Source organism: Malus sylvestris, chromosome 15 (genome assembly GCF_916048215.2).
Source record: "Malus sylvestris chromosome 15, drMalSylv7.2, whole genome shotgun sequence".
NCBI lineage: Eukaryota > Viridiplantae > Streptophyta > Magnoliopsida > Rosales > Rosaceae > Malus > Malus sylvestris.
In genome coordinates this window covers 18,264,395-18,279,354 of record NC_062274.1, presented here as the reverse complement: position 1 = coordinate 18,279,354, position 14,960 = coordinate 18,264,395, and the positions used below count along the sequence as shown (strand labels likewise).

At 39.2% G+C, this 14,960-nt stretch overlaps 2 protein-coding genes and 1 pseudogene across 2 annotated transcripts; 1 reads left to right on the top strand and 2 right to left on the bottom strand.

Annotated features, from left to right (window-relative positions):
- Positions 1–1,015: 1,015 nt before the first annotated feature.
- Positions 1,016–5,280, top strand: LOC126605543 (probable L-type lectin-domain containing receptor kinase S.5). The gene is made up of 2 exons (XM_050272959.1): positions 1,016–2,494; positions 4,163–5,280. The coding sequence occupies exons 1-2, from the start codon at positions 1,159–1,161 to the stop codon at positions 5,014–5,016; spliced, it is 2,190 nt and encodes a 729-aa protein (XP_050128916.1). The 5' UTR covers positions 1,016–1,158; the 3' UTR covers positions 5,017–5,280.
- Positions 5,281–5,449: 169 nt separating this feature from the next.
- Positions 5,450–7,145, bottom strand: LOC126605544 (2-oxoglutarate-dependent dioxygenase DAO-like; annotated as a pseudogene).
- A 3,108-nt stretch (positions 7,146–10,253) lies between these two features.
- LOC126601652 (2-oxoglutarate-dependent dioxygenase DAO-like) lies at positions 10,254–11,771 on the bottom strand. The gene is made up of 3 exons (XM_050268393.1): positions 11,369–11,771; positions 10,817–11,133; positions 10,254–10,671 (listed from the first exon to the last, which is right to left on the bottom strand). The coding sequence occupies exons 1-2, from the start codon at positions 11,520–11,522 to the stop codon at positions 10,817–10,819; spliced, it is 471 nt and encodes a 156-aa protein (XP_050124350.1). The 5' UTR covers positions 11,523–11,771; the 3' UTR covers positions 10,254–10,671.
- Between the last annotated feature and the right edge of the window lie 3,189 nt (positions 11,772–14,960).

The following is a 14,960-nucleotide window of genomic DNA, read 5'->3' as shown; positions in this document are numbered from 1 at the left end:
AGAAAGAAAACAAAAAAAACAAAAAGACAAACCTATCCATGTTACATGTACATCAAAGTTAAAAATGGGGTGGCTAGATAAGGAAGAGCGCCTCACGCTGCGGGCCTGCGGCTGACCCATTGCTAGATAAAGCTAAAAAATGGTTCAACATAGAATCTAATCCTCGCTTTCTCTAAAAATATAAAAATATGGCATATTTGTCGATTTGTTTTAAAATTTGTATAGAGCTGTTAATTTTGAGTACATTTTTGCTCACCATTATTTAGTGTGATGTATGTTCAACACCTTATTTATCACCGTTAGAGGAGTTTTAATTTTAAGATTTGTTCCTATCCACTACACGAATCTCGAAATTGAAACTCATCTAACGGTGATAAATAGAATGGTAAGCATACACCACACTAAATGATGGTGAGCAAAAATGCTCCCGTTAATTTTCCTTTCAAACTTTAAATTTAGTCAATTACTTCTCTAAATTTTTATTAAAGGTCAATTTCTCCATGGTGTTAGATTTTGAAAATTTGAAAATTTTGATCTAATTTTTCATCTATTTTGGTCAGCGGATAACACATGCAACTAGATGAAAGCAAAAAGGTAATTTTGTTTAGGTAAATTGGATGCAAAGCCAATACTTTGAAACGCTAATTGGACACCCTGGCTAATTCAAATAAAAAATATACAAAATCAACTAGCGGAAGAGAAGGAGAAGAAGAAAAAAGTAATATGTTGTCCACGTTTGAGATAGAATTACTTTATTTAAATGCATAGAAAATTGGATGAAAATTCCAAATTTTAACGTTAAGGGAGAAATAAAAGTTCGGAGAAGTAATTGACTAAAATAAAAATTAAGAGAAAATTAGCAACTCTTTATAAGCTCGGGAGGAAATCGATAAATAACTTAAAAAATATTGATTCTTAATTAATTGATTAATATTTTAATTACAAAGGTCAATTAATTAACTGGAAATTTCAAATTTATAACACGGAAGCGGCAACCGAAGGTTCAAAAACTCATCGATTTCGCAGGAACAAAAAAACCAATAAAAAATTGAAAATTATAAACAAATAAAGAGATGCGCATTTGCTGAAGAACTATAGTCAGTTAATTAAAGCTGTATACGATCTCTCTCCCTTTGGAATCGTCTCATACAATTTCACATGAGTGAGATTGCAACGACGTCGTCGTCTTCTTCTTCCAGCTGCCACATGAAGCTGAAGCAGCTGACAGCCGGTGCGACGGCTCTCCTGCTGCTTCTGCTGCTGCCGGCAGCTTTCTCCGATGCTGACACCCTCAGTACGTCTCAAAACGAGTTCGGCCCCTTCGACCAATCGTATTACAACAAGTTCGCTGTGCTCCTGCCGGCGACGATCAGCAACAAGGCGCTCCAGATCACGCCGGACTCCGCCGGAAACTTCACCCTCTTCAACCGCTCAGGTAGAGTCTTCTACAACCAATCTTTCACGCTCTGGAAAGATTTGGATTCAGATTCTCCCGATTCTGCAGCAAACGGAAGCCACGTGGCGTCTTTCAATTCGTCGTTCCTGATTAACGTCTTTCGTCTCAAAGGCTCCGCCGTCCCAGGCGAGGGCCTGGCGTTCCTCATCGCGCCGGATATGACCCTCCCGGCGGCCAGCGACGGTCAATACCTCGGTTTGACCAACGCCACCACCGATGGAGACCCCAACAACCACTTCCTCGCCGTCGAGCTCGACACATTTAAACAAGATTTCGACCCGGACGACAACCACATGGGCATCAACATCAATTCAATCCGGTCCAACAAGACCGTTTCGCTCTCGGATGTGAATATCCAGATCGCACCTTCCGGTACCCGATTTTACATGGTCTGGATCGAATACGGCGGCGAGTCGCACCAGTTAGACGTTTATATGGCCGAGCAAGACGGGGACCCGCAGACCGGGTTCGTTATCCGGCCCAGGCCCACAAGCCCAGTCCTAACCGCCAATCTCAACCTCAAGGACATAGTGAAACAGAAATCCTATTTCGGTTTCGCCGCGTCGACCGGGAGCGCGATCGAGCTCAATTGTGTGTTGAGATGGAATCTGACGGTGGAGCTTCTGCCAGGTGGCAAGGGTGGGAATAGTAATGAGGGGTTGAAGATTGGGCTGGCGGTGGGTGTGCCCGCGGTGGCGCTGTTGCTGTTGGGCCTGGGCGGGTTGGGGTATTATTTGTACAAGCGGCGGAAGGCGGCGGCGTCGGACGAGAATATTTTTGGGGCGCTCAAGAGTCTTCCGGGCACTCCGAGGGAGTTTAGTTTCAAGGAATTGAAGAAGGCGACGAACAATTTCGACGATAAGCACAAATTGGGGCAAGGCGGATTTGGGGTGGTATATAGAGGTGTGCTGCCAAAAGAGAACTTGGAGGTGGCGGTGAAGAAATTTTCCCGGGATAATCTCAAGGGCAAGGACGACTTTTTGGCTGAGCTCACCATTATCAACCGGCTCCGGCACAAGCATCTCGTCCGATTACTCGGTAAGTAACCATTCTTCTTAAATATTATTTTATTTAGACATGATCACGTTGAGAGCATTTCAGCTAAACGTTAAAAAGTACAAATGACGACTTACAATAAAATATTAAACTCATTATTTATGAGACTCAAATTTAACAACTATTAAACTCATTATTTATGAGACTCAAATTTAACAACTGAAAATAAATACTTACTAGCATTACAAAGCAGAGAAATGCTAAAGAGACTCTTTCAAAATTGAGACTTTAAAAAAAAAAAAGATTTTTATAAATTCGCTGACATCTCATGTTTTTTATACAATGTTTTATAATGTTAGCACATAAATTAACGTTAAAACATATTATGATAAAGAGTTCATAAGTAGTTGCACTTTGATAAAGTCTCCTTATTATTTCTCTACAATGCATTTGCGCGTAATAAGTATGTATTAACTTTTGCTTGCTTCCATCATCAATGATGTAAGAACAATTATCAATATGATAAGTGATAACATGTCATATTCAACATGAAGCTTGCATGAACAGCACTAGTGATTTAATTAAGGCCTTATTCTTTGTCAATGACTAAATTAAGGCATAAGATTTATTTGTTTGGTTGGTTTACCCAATTATAAATTAATTTATAATTTATCTATATATAAAGTGAGAAGGAAACATTCAAAATGGCAAGAAATGCCCCTCCATAATTAAGAATTTCAAAACAAAACAATATAATTAATAAGGGTAAAATGGTAAACTACATCATTTTGAAGATTACAAACAAAGCACCTACTACTTGGGTAGTTACTTGATAAAATTAATACTAATATTTGACAAAAAAAATACTAATACATAAACATAATAAATAAAAAGTCAATTAGCACACACGCAATCGTGTGCTAATGGGTTAGTTCAATATAAAATAAATAAATTCACTAACAATTATCCTAGGCGAATAGGCGTATATAAATTTATTTAACGGCCCCTGGAAACAGCTTGAATCCAGTCAAACAAATAAATCCTAAGCCTACGATAAAGTTTGAATTATCACCGAACAAAGGCGGGCCCATGTTCGCTGTTGTACGCCACGTCGTTTTCTGCTCTATTAACGAAGAGATTTTTTAATGTATTCAGAACACATAATAATATATTACGTCTTTTATTCAAGTAATGAGATTTTTGTATTAAAATATTTAAAATATAAAATAAATTTTTTTATCACTTATATAATAACAAGTTGTGTTACGGGAAAAAGGAAAAATTTCTCTTTTTAACGGGCAGCCGCGATTGCCACCGAAGGAATCTGATATGCCAATTAGGACCAAGGAATATGTATTTAGCACATGGGCATGCCAATTCTCAAAAGTCAACATTCAACTAACAACAAAAAGAAAACTAAAACAATAGTTTGGCAGGTCAAAAGTGCTACAAAATCCATCTTTGGATTTTGATAAAATGTACAGTCAGCGACCTTATTATGTGTCTTGTCTTACAAGATAACTTTATCGACATATCTTTCTTTTTTTTAATAAGTTATTTCAGATGTCGTGTTCGATATTTAAAGTAATTAAAATAGTAGATTACACTAATCAAAATATGTAATGGCCAAATGTATTGCTCTCTTTGTTTGATATGGTCAAACTTTGGTACGACTTGTTATATTTTAACAAGTATGTTACAAATATGCAGGATGGTGCCACAAAAATGGAATGCTACTCATAGTCTACGAGTTCATGCCCAACGGCAGCTTGGACAACCACCTGTTTGGCGAGACGGAAAATGCAACCCTAGGTTGGAGCGAGAGGTACAAAATCGTTGCCGGAGTAGCTTCCGCCCTACATTACCTCCACAATGAGTACGACCAACGAGTTGTCCATAGAGACCTAAAAGCTAGCAACATAATGCTAGACTCCAACTTCAACTCCCGCCTCGGGGACTTTGGCCTCGCGCGTGCCTTGGACAACGAGAAGACCTCGTACGCTGAGCTCGAGGGTGTTCCGGGCACAATGGGGTACATAGCCCCCGAGTGTTTCCACACGGGAAAAGCCACGTGCGAGTCCGATATTTACGGATTCGGGGCTGTGCTCCTAGAAGTCGTGTGTGGTCAACGGCCGTGGACCAAAATGGGAGGGTTCCAATTCATTGTGGATTGGGTTTGGTCGTTGCACAGAGAAGGGCGCGTGTTGGACGCCGTCGATGAGAGGCTGGGAAATGATTACGTGGCTGAGGAAGCCGAGAGGCTTTTGCTTCTTGGGCTGGCCTGCATGCACCCGATCGCGGGCGAGAGGCCCAAGACCCAAACCATTATCCAAATCATTTCCGGGTCGGTTCCCGTGCCCTGGGTCCCATCCTTTAAACCCGCTTTCGTGTGGCCCTCCAGCAATATGCCTGAGGGAGTGAGTAGCGTAGCAAACACGGTGAGTACGACGTCGTCCTGGCCCCTTGAGATATCGGTGGCAGATACTTCTGACTGGACCCCGCGCTACGACAGCAAGGATAGCAATGGAGGAACAAGACAACAGAGTGACAGCTTCTTGATTTAAGATTCTTGTTTTGTCGTCAGTCCCACATTCTCCCATTTTATTTATTTTTCCTTTTTTTTTGTTAAAAAATTGTCTTTGTTTTTCGCTTGAGGAATTTCATAGTTTGTAAATTTTGTTAATATTAAATGTATAGATCTTAATTTTATATTCCTTATGAATCATGTAATAGCAGTGTACAATTTAAGTTTGGTAAGCTGTGTGATTAGTGCATACTAATCACTACTTTTTTTTGTGAATTACGAATTAATGTATTGCCTTAATCTTCTTTTGTGGTGGATGTAATTATTTACAATTTCAAAGTCTTGGAGAGATGATTATACAAATAGAAATTGTGTCCATCATATCCATCACGTCATATTACATAATAAGTATTGTAGACACAAAGAAACATATTTCAACCGATATCGGTCTTTCCCTCAATACAGGTACGACCCGCATTCAAAACCAAATTGTTTGGTTGATTGATCACGCTAAGATCCAAACCATGTCACCATTGTTCTTTCAACGAGCAATCCCAATGCTTCTAACAAATTGTAAAGTTGTGGTTTAACCAGTTCAATTAGGCAACAATTTGTAACATTAATTCACTTATTTGAATATATAATATGATCTGGAAATTAATATAGCAATTGTCAATAGGCTCACTTCCTTCTTGTGCCACATAGCCGCCAAATTAGGAGGGGGTGCGTACGAATGCAACTGCTTCGCCAGCTTGCAGTTTTGTGGACAGTCTGAGCTTTCTATAATCTTCACAAGTAAAAGGGACATAAAGTCGAGGGTGCTCCGAATCCACAAACTCCGGCGGAGCTTCCAGTACTACTACTTCCTGCTTCGGTCCCGAGAGGAATGTAGCGATCCAGACTCGAACCGTTGCCTCCCTGCCTTGTACTCTATGCTTCACATTGCACAGCCTCCCATTGTTCCATGCCTTGATACAAAATACAACATAAGCGAATATGCATAAACGAAACTTGTTACAAATTATTAATAAAAAATGTAGAGCTGAAGAGACACTAAATAGACAATAAAGTACCTGAGCAACATCTCGGAGATTGACGAGGAGAGTGCCTAGGCAAGGATCAATGTCTACGAAGGCACCGGATTTGTCCATCTCTTCCAACCCACCGACATTTTCATCGTCTTGAAGAATGGTTAGAAATCCTGAGTCTGTGTGTAATTGTACACCAGAGGATCCAACTGATTCAGGAGTGAGGTTGTACTTGTTTATTCTAAACTGGCAGGACCATCCTTCGAGATAATCACTATCAGCCAACCCTAGATTCTCTACAACTTTTGGCCAATATCCACAATCCGCTTATACACTGCTTGAGCATACCTCTCTATCACCTTTCTGCTCATCGACGTACGCAATACATTGCTCAAATTAATGGTTACATTTAAATGTTCTAGATGAAGCCATCATATTTGACAGTATGTTACAGTGCTACATCAATCTACTGCATTTCGCTTTAAGACAAATTATAATTTGACACAAGTGTCGAAATTTTTGACATTTGTTTTGCATAAATGATCATTTTTTAGTAACCATGAAATACTGATCATATATCGATGACAGAATACAACAATGACATAACGACAACACAACGATGATATGATAACGAAGATTATTTAGTTTGTGTTTTTCTTGTTTCTCTCAACCAAAAACGTGATCAAAACTACTAATAAAGCTAACATCTGGTGGGAAGAAGCATCCAACTGAGAGGAAAAGCTGTCGACAGCCTGATGCGATCCCAAGTCATATAGCCCCAAAGCTTCATTGAGAGGGTTGACGTTGCTGGGAGCCATGTATCCACTGCCCGCTATGACATCCTTGTTCTGCTTCTTGATCTCCATGGGCAGGTCCAGCAAAGATCAGACCACTGATTTCATCTCCGACATCAGAGCCGGTGAGATCATGTGGTTCACAAGCCTGAAGCATCCCCATGTCTCTGATGCTTCCCTCATTTTCCTGTACATCTCCCATTTCTGAATTTTGGGTTTGTTTTGATTTCTCCTCCTTTTATACAAGCGATAGGGTGAAGGAATCGAACTCGAGATTTCAGATATAGAGATAAATGTTACGCAACGTCTCTAAAAACTTATTTGTATCTGGCTAATTAAGGCAAGATTAAGTAAGGGGTCGGGAAGAAAATTCCTCCGACCGTTGTGCGGCCACACGTATAAAAACTTGGATGTTGTCTGTATTTTTGTATGCGTCGGGCCTACTCGTGGTCCCAACTGTACTAGGGAGGTGGTATGCGAGTAAGATTTTCTCCTCTTATTTCCCTTCTCTTTCCCCCCTTCATTTTATACTTTTTATTTTGTCTTTCTTTTCTGTAAAAAAAATTAATATAAAATATTGACCTGACTTAATTATCATCGTTCCAATAGAAGAAAAAAGAAGAGAAAAGAAAAAAAAGAGGGAAGAAAATCCTACTCTGATTGTATGCGGCCGATTTAACACAATAATGGTTCGCTACCATGATGTGGTTTGGGAGTTTTCCAATTTCCATCCACTAGCCACTACATTGCTACATCCTACATGCATAATGTTTTGAATTAACTAGTTATTCTAGAGGATCATTATGACTATAGCCCTTAGTAAATTTATCACTCCTCTTTCGAAGACCGCACTAAAGTTACAATATTGTTGGCCCTAAAATCTATTAAGCCTATGTGGTGCGCATGCCGAGTAACTAATAAGCTAACTACGTCCTTCAGTTGTTTGCGGGGCGTACCAACTCGTTGGCCAAGCTAGGTCGAGGAGTAAAACTTGTTGATATTGCGTTGGGTGCGCTGCTGACTTCTGAATCTCGTGACTGCAGCCAAGGAAGGAATACTCTCGGCCTTCAGGTTCTAGAGCCTGAAGACAAGGCTACTAGTTCTGCAAAGTTCAATATCAAATTCGGCTTTCAATGTGCCGAATGTAATAACTTGTAATACCTCACTTCGCCGAAAAGGCTAATGAGATTATCTCTGCCAATAAGGATTCGAAATCCTTCTCAACCGAGACTTAGATAGATAACCAGTTAGCCTCGACGCAGTGCTGTTTATTCAAACTGAAGGTGCTCCGCGGTCGGCTGATTATACGGCAACAGTGTTGTTTATCCAAATTGAAAATGTTCGCCGGTTGCCTTCACAGTGCTGTTTATCCAAACTGAGGATGTGTTAGCGAAAAAGAAAATAAAAAATCTCAAGATGTTTGAGAGGTTTCGCGTAGAGCGAGGGTTTGCGCAAGGCAGTTTGTGTGTTGAGTTGTCGGTCATTTTTCCGTTGTCACCACCTCTATATTTATAGGGACATGTGCGCGTTGGTTGATAAGCTGATATAGGCTTCTGTCATGTATTAGAACTCTTCCACTAATTGCGTCAGATAAGCCTTACCATTCCCAAGACTCTGAACTTAGCCAAAAATGCAACCCAATTCAATCCTTGTGCTTAGCCTTATCACATCAAATCCCAAGATCACGTTGTTTGGATAACCTTCACCTAAACCACCACCAATTATATATATATATAGTTTGCACCTTTCCCATGGCATGTAAACTACCAAAATGTACGACAACCACCAAATATATATAGTTTGCACCTTTCCCATGGCATGTAGACTGCCAAAATGTACGGCAACCACCAAATATATATCTGATAGCCTTTCCCACGGCATGGCTAACCTTCTGCCACATCCATCACCAAGTAAAACAAAAAGCCTAGTCTACCTAGGTTTCCTATGCCATCATATCCGTGACTACTAATTTCTTTAGATGATATCAGATCCAAGTTAATCTAAACTCTGTTGTTACTGCTTCCCATTAATGATAATGAGAATCCCACTTATTTTGTACAAGAAAACAGAGATAAAGATAACTATTATGATTAAAACCTATAATATTATTTCTTAACAATAACATATCTTAACTTGCTTATCCGACGGTCAAGAACCATGCTCACTCAACGACCTCAATCGCTTGGGCCGATGGTGTAAATTCTAGTCCAAACAAATATATATACAATTTGGAGTACCAATATCATTCTCTTTTCATTTTCTCAGATTAGATGAGAATTTTACGTGTTAAATATCAATAATGTTCGTCATACCATATTTTAGTACTACATAATGTGACAAACATTTTGATACTGACGTCAAATCCACTAATACTATAAAATGTTTAGTAGAATTAATATGCAATGAGAAAAGGTAGAAAAAAAAATATTAAACTGGATAATGGAACATGTCCAAAGAAAATTATAAATTTATATATACTAAAGTAGAAAGAGAAAACACTATTCATAAGCAATAGTGTTTTGACGTTTTTGCCCTGACTTTTAGTGTTTCTGTGTTTTTACTTTTTGTGCTTCTACAGTGAAATCCCTAAATTGCCCTATATGCATACGTGTATATGGAGAAAAGTTTTGCACACGTGGCATGCTAGGGAGATTTCTTTGCAGCATCGCTTCATTTCTCTGCACCGTGTTATTCCTCTGCAGCACCACTCACCATTCATTCCGTACTTCTCCACCTCTTCAATGTGTCTTACAGAAGCGATTCGATTTACATTTATTTTATGTATTTATGATAAGAGCATCTCCAATCGAAACTTCAATTTCAAAGTGGAGGCTCTAACATTAGTTTTTTACAGTATATGTCTCTCCAACTGATCTGATTAAGCTGAGGTGGAGTTTGACATTAAGTTGCTAGCTTCAAATCCTTCATTATGGACTTGGATTCTCTGCCCTCCCAATTCGGTGTCCTCCCCGTGCCCTCCTGTTTGTGTGGTCACAGTTAAGCCACGTCAATATTTTATATTACTATTTTTTTTGTCTTATTATTTTTATAAAAAACAATATAAAATGTTAGCATGGATTAACCGTGACCACACAAAACAGGAGGGCACGGGGAGGGCACTGAAATGGGAGGGCAGAGAATCCAAGTCCCTTCATTATAACTTTGAAAATAGGGGTGTGCTATGCACATATCCAATTTTATTTCTAGCACACCTTTTGATAATTTATGTCCTTTGATATTCTTCAATTCATCTGATCCAATGGTCGAAAATTAAAAATGTGTATGAGAAGTAAAATGAGGTGTGTGAATATCACACCCCTTAAAATATCTCCACTACTTCCAAAGCAACTTATTTATTTTTCATTGGTCTGAGTCTCCCCAAAAATTAAATGTAACATATTTTATATATATAGAGGTCCCACTGGAACAAAGAAATTAGAAGTTAACGTCTCAACTGAAGAACAAAAATTTAAAGATGTTATTTCAATGTCAACTCAGCTATCAAATACAAATTAAGCATATGTTGTTGACGTTTTGACATCTCCACTGAGATGCTCTAAAGGGGATAACGATATATCATATATGGCAGCTAAACTTTGCCACACACATATCACCAAATTAGGAAGGGATGCGTAAGAGTGCAAGGGCTTTATCAGCCTGTAATTTTTCGAGCAGTTTGAACTTGCTAACTCTATAATTGTCGTAAACAAAAGGGACGTAGAGACGAGGGTGGTCCGAATCTACCAGTTCCAGCGGAGCTTCTATTGCTTCCTCTTTTGGTCCGCTGAGAAATGTGGTGATCGAAACTCGAATACTAGCCTCCGAGCATTTTACTTTATGCCTCACATTGTGCAGCCTCCCATTGCTCCAAACCTTGGTATAAAAATATCAACAACACGGTGTTATCTAATAGCAATATTACTGTATCAAACAGCCACGTCGATATATTCCTGATGTATTTATAGCAAATAGTTCAAGATAGTCTTGATATGACATAAATAAAGTATCGACGTAATACCTAAGCGAAGTCCCCAAGATTGATAAAGAGAGTGCCAGGGCAAGGATGAACAGGCACAAAGGCACCTGATTTGTTCATCACTTCCAGACCACCAACATCTTCATCTTTTTGAAGAATTGTTAGAAATCCAGAATCTGTTTGTTCTTGTAGACCAAGGGACCCCATTGATGCAGGAGAGAAGTTGTATTTGTTCGTCATGAATTGGCAAGGCCATCCCTTGTGGAAATCAGTGTTGGCCACCCCTAGACTTTCTGCCAACTTCTTCCCAATGTCCACAACCTGCTCAGATGTTGCTTCAGCATACTTCTCTATCACCTCTATGCACATTCAGTAACAAAAGCGACTTTAAGAACCACATTAATAACATATTATTGATAAAGAATTGATAAACTTACTAGTTTATATTATGTTACAATATATATACAATTTGGAGTGCCAATATGTAAGAACTATATCACATATCATTGATATGCCAGTAAATCACCAATACTCCAACAATCAAACTGAATGACAAAACTATAAACTTGAATATAAAATCAGTGGAAAACATACCTGCAGAACTTGAATTCGAAGAAGCCATAGCAGCTTCACAACCAAACAATATTCTCCTCTTTAGCAAAACTAGAGAGCTCTTTGAATAATAGGTATTCAATACAAGATGAGTCGTGATCTTTGTAAGAGCAGTGATCGGGGTTATATATAGCATTAATCCAACTCATTCTCCTATTAGATTAAAGTGGAACTCTAAAACAAAACCTTTTCACACAATGAGTGTACAAGATCAATCAGTGCAGAATCCAAATCTTTTTCCCAAAGGAACACTAGAAGCACTTATAATCCTACAAGAAATAGGATTTATCCGAACACCTTACCAAGACTTTTCCATACAAGAATTCATCCAATATTATAGCTAATCCTCAAACATGCTTCATACTCACAATCTAACATTCTCCCACTTGAGTATGAAGACACAATGATTAACCAAACGAATCATGGAAGTGATCACTAAGTCCAGAATAAAGCTTTCATCTTCGCATTCAAACTTGCCTATGCATATCAAAATATAGAACTCTCGGACTCTATCTGCACAATCTCAGACTTTATCCAAGAATCACAACATATCCAAATCTGCATTTTGCAATTATATGAAAACAATTACAGCAATGCTAATACTTATTACTCCCACTCATTTAAGCCAATTTCAACTCAATCATAGTCTCAATCTCAGCCTTAATGACAAGAACCATTCAAAACAGAACAATACACTAAATAGTTCCAAAGTATACTTCAGTGAAACCACAAACTGATTTACTAACAAACTCAAACTATTTTATTGCAATACTAGCTTTCTGAAACAATTAATCACAAAACGGAAAAATTGAATACAGATAAAAACTAAAACAAAAGTCAAGCTGGAAAACTAACTAAGAAAAGATACCAGCATGTCATAACTAACTTAACTTGAGAAATCTTCAAATGCGGTAACATTAACAACATTGCAGCTTCAAAACAATCTCGAATTTGCTCACTCCCACTTATCAAAAGCTTCTAAAACTCCCATTCTAGTAACATGTGCTTTAAACGCATTGTTTGGCAAGGCTTTAGTAAGAGGATCTACAATCATGTTCTCAGTAGATAATTACACAATTTCAACCTCTCCTTTCTTCACTATTTCTCTAACTTTAAGAAACTTCACGTCCATTAGTCTTGAAGCAGAAGTTCTCTTATTATTCTTGGAGAAAAACACAGCAGCATTAGTGTCACAAAACATCTTCAAAGGCCTTTTAACTGAGTCAACAATTTTCATCTTAGCAACAAAATTTCTCAACCACACTGCCTGTTTCATTCCTTCAAAACATGCAACAAATTAAGCCTCCATTGTAGAAGTAGACACTATTGTTTGCTTAGCACTCTTCCAGGAGATAGCTCCACCATTTAGCATAAAGATGTAACCCCCAGTTGATTTCCTCTCATCTACATTGTCACAGCCCGTCCCGATATTTCTTAATAAGGACATGAAATGACGAAAGTGCCCTTGGCGGTCACTAAGGTACGTGTGTGTGATATGTTTGAACATTTCATGGTTCCTAAGTTTTTGGAAAATTAATTAAATTGGATTAAAGGTTGATTTAAATTTGGTATGTAGGATTGTGTGGTTAGGGTTGAAGAATGACTTAGTGGGATTATTAGACCACACATACACACACGTGCAGAACCCTTTCCCTTTCTCTTCCCGTGTCTGCTCTCTCTCTCTCCGTCGCAGTTTCTCACTCTCTCTCTCGAACGTACGACCAAGACCAAAACCCTTCAAAACGTCGCGGATCGACGCCAAAAAGGTAAGATTCTTCAGCCTTGAAACCCTCTGAGTTGAATGGTACACTTTATGTAGCTTAGAACCTTCGATATCGTCGTGAAACCGTAACCCCTGAAAGTGTGCACTGTTCATACACACGTAAAATTGTGTGTTTCAGGGAATTTCAAGCCCATAGCGAGCTTAAGGAGGTCCTCACGAGGCTAGGGGTGCTTCGTTGGTAGGAATTGGACGTCGGAGGACCGAGAACGGAACTTCTCAATTTAGGCCGGAACTATCGAGGCTTTTTCCGGCGAATCCCCGGCGAGTTAGGGGTCGAGACAGGTATGGATGTGTTCGTCTCGTCAAGATCTTCATTTTGATATAAAATGTGTAGAAAATGGTTGAGAAACGAAGGAGAACGAAACGTTTGAAAAATGCCCAGAATCCGGTCGCTGGAAAAACCAGTTCGACGAACCAAGGTTGGGGGTGATGCGCGTGGGGGCGCGTGTGCCCGTGCCACCCACGGCGCGTGGGGGCGCGTGCCACATCAAAAAAAATTACTAAAAATTCCTCGACGTCCGTGACGTCGAGTAGGTCACTGTGGTATATTCATATACCCAAATTAAGCACCGTATGAGAAGTTATTGAGAATTGTTGATTATATGCTTTAAATAATGTTTATATGGTATTCACCGCGGCGGCCCGTGTGGCGGCGTGTGGCCAATGGCCTACCAATGTCATTCTTAGCATGTGTTTAAGGTTCTAGGTTCAGTTTTGATAATTGATGGACGTAAATTGAGTAATTGAACCTAAATTGGTTACGATTCGTGGTTAGGTGAAAATGTGAATTTACGATCCAACCGTCGGATCGTCATCAAACTTTGATACGTTGTAATAGGTAATAATTGAGGATTATAGGAACTTACGGATTGGGAATCCGAGTTACGGATTGGGAATCCGATTTACGGATTTTCCGGAATTGGAGTTGTAAGTTCATAAAATAGAATGTTAACCGTCAATTAGTTTTGGAAATGGACGGAAATCCGACCGTTGGATGGTAATGAAATTTTAGGAAGTTGTCCTAGAGGTATATTGTGGACCTCTGGAAGTTACGGATTTGAAATCTGAGTTACAGATCTTCCGGATCGAACTGCGTAGTGACGTGTTTTATATAAGTTATATATTCTATCGATATGGATTCTGAGGTTGGATTTGATTATTGTTTTAGGCGTCGATCGCCATGACGCCTTGACGTATTGTGCTACGGAGTTGTTGGGCGAACTCCAGGTGAGTGGGTAGTTTTTGTTTTTCGTATTACCTATATACTATTAATTGTCCCAGAAATTGAATTTATATGAAAGTATGTTTTCAATTGCCATGATGCATATTAAAAAAATTATATGAATTGATATTGATGCATATATATATATGTGAATTGGTGCTATGGATGCACAGGTGAGTATCAGGTGAGTTTATATGGTTTATATGAATGAATGATGATGTGAATTATGTTGAGAGCTCATAACCTGCACCTCTGGTGTTAGTGCTTATGTTATTCACCCTGCATCACACGCTCACCTTGGATCCAAGTAGATGCTAGTCGTACAGACCACTAGAGGTGGTTCCGACATGCCAGTCGTACAGACCATTAGAGGGGTTCCGACTGGTAGGTGACCTTAGATTATGTGCACAGATGATTGATGAGAGAAGCACTAGAGCGTATTATTTCACCATATTAGTCGTACAGACTACTATAGGTAGTTCCGACTTATGTGCAGTGTAGTGCCGTACAGGTCACAGTGGTGATTCCGGCAGGGCCGTAAAGGTCACAGTTGGTGACTCCGGCTGGAT

What these genes read in the sequence shown, in the direction of transcription:
- LOC126605543 (XM_050272959.1), top strand. Translation starts at nt 1,159, where the DNA reads ATGAGTGAGATTGCAACGACGTCGTCGTCTTCTTCTTCCAGCTGCCAC. An exon ending in GCATCTCGTCCGATTACTCG is followed by an intron (nt 2,495 to 4,162) that starts GTAAGTAACCAT and finishes ACAAATATGCAG; the next exon opens with GATGGTGCCACAAAAATGGA.
- LOC126601652 (XM_050268393.1), bottom strand. Translation starts at nt 11,522, where the DNA reads ATGCTATATATAACCCCGATCACTGCTCTTACAAAGATCACGACTCAT. An exon ending in TTCGAATTCAAGTTCTGCAG is followed by an intron (nt 11,134 to 11,368) that starts GTATGTTTTCCA and finishes GAATGTGCATAG; the next exon opens with AGGTGATAGAGAAGTATGCT.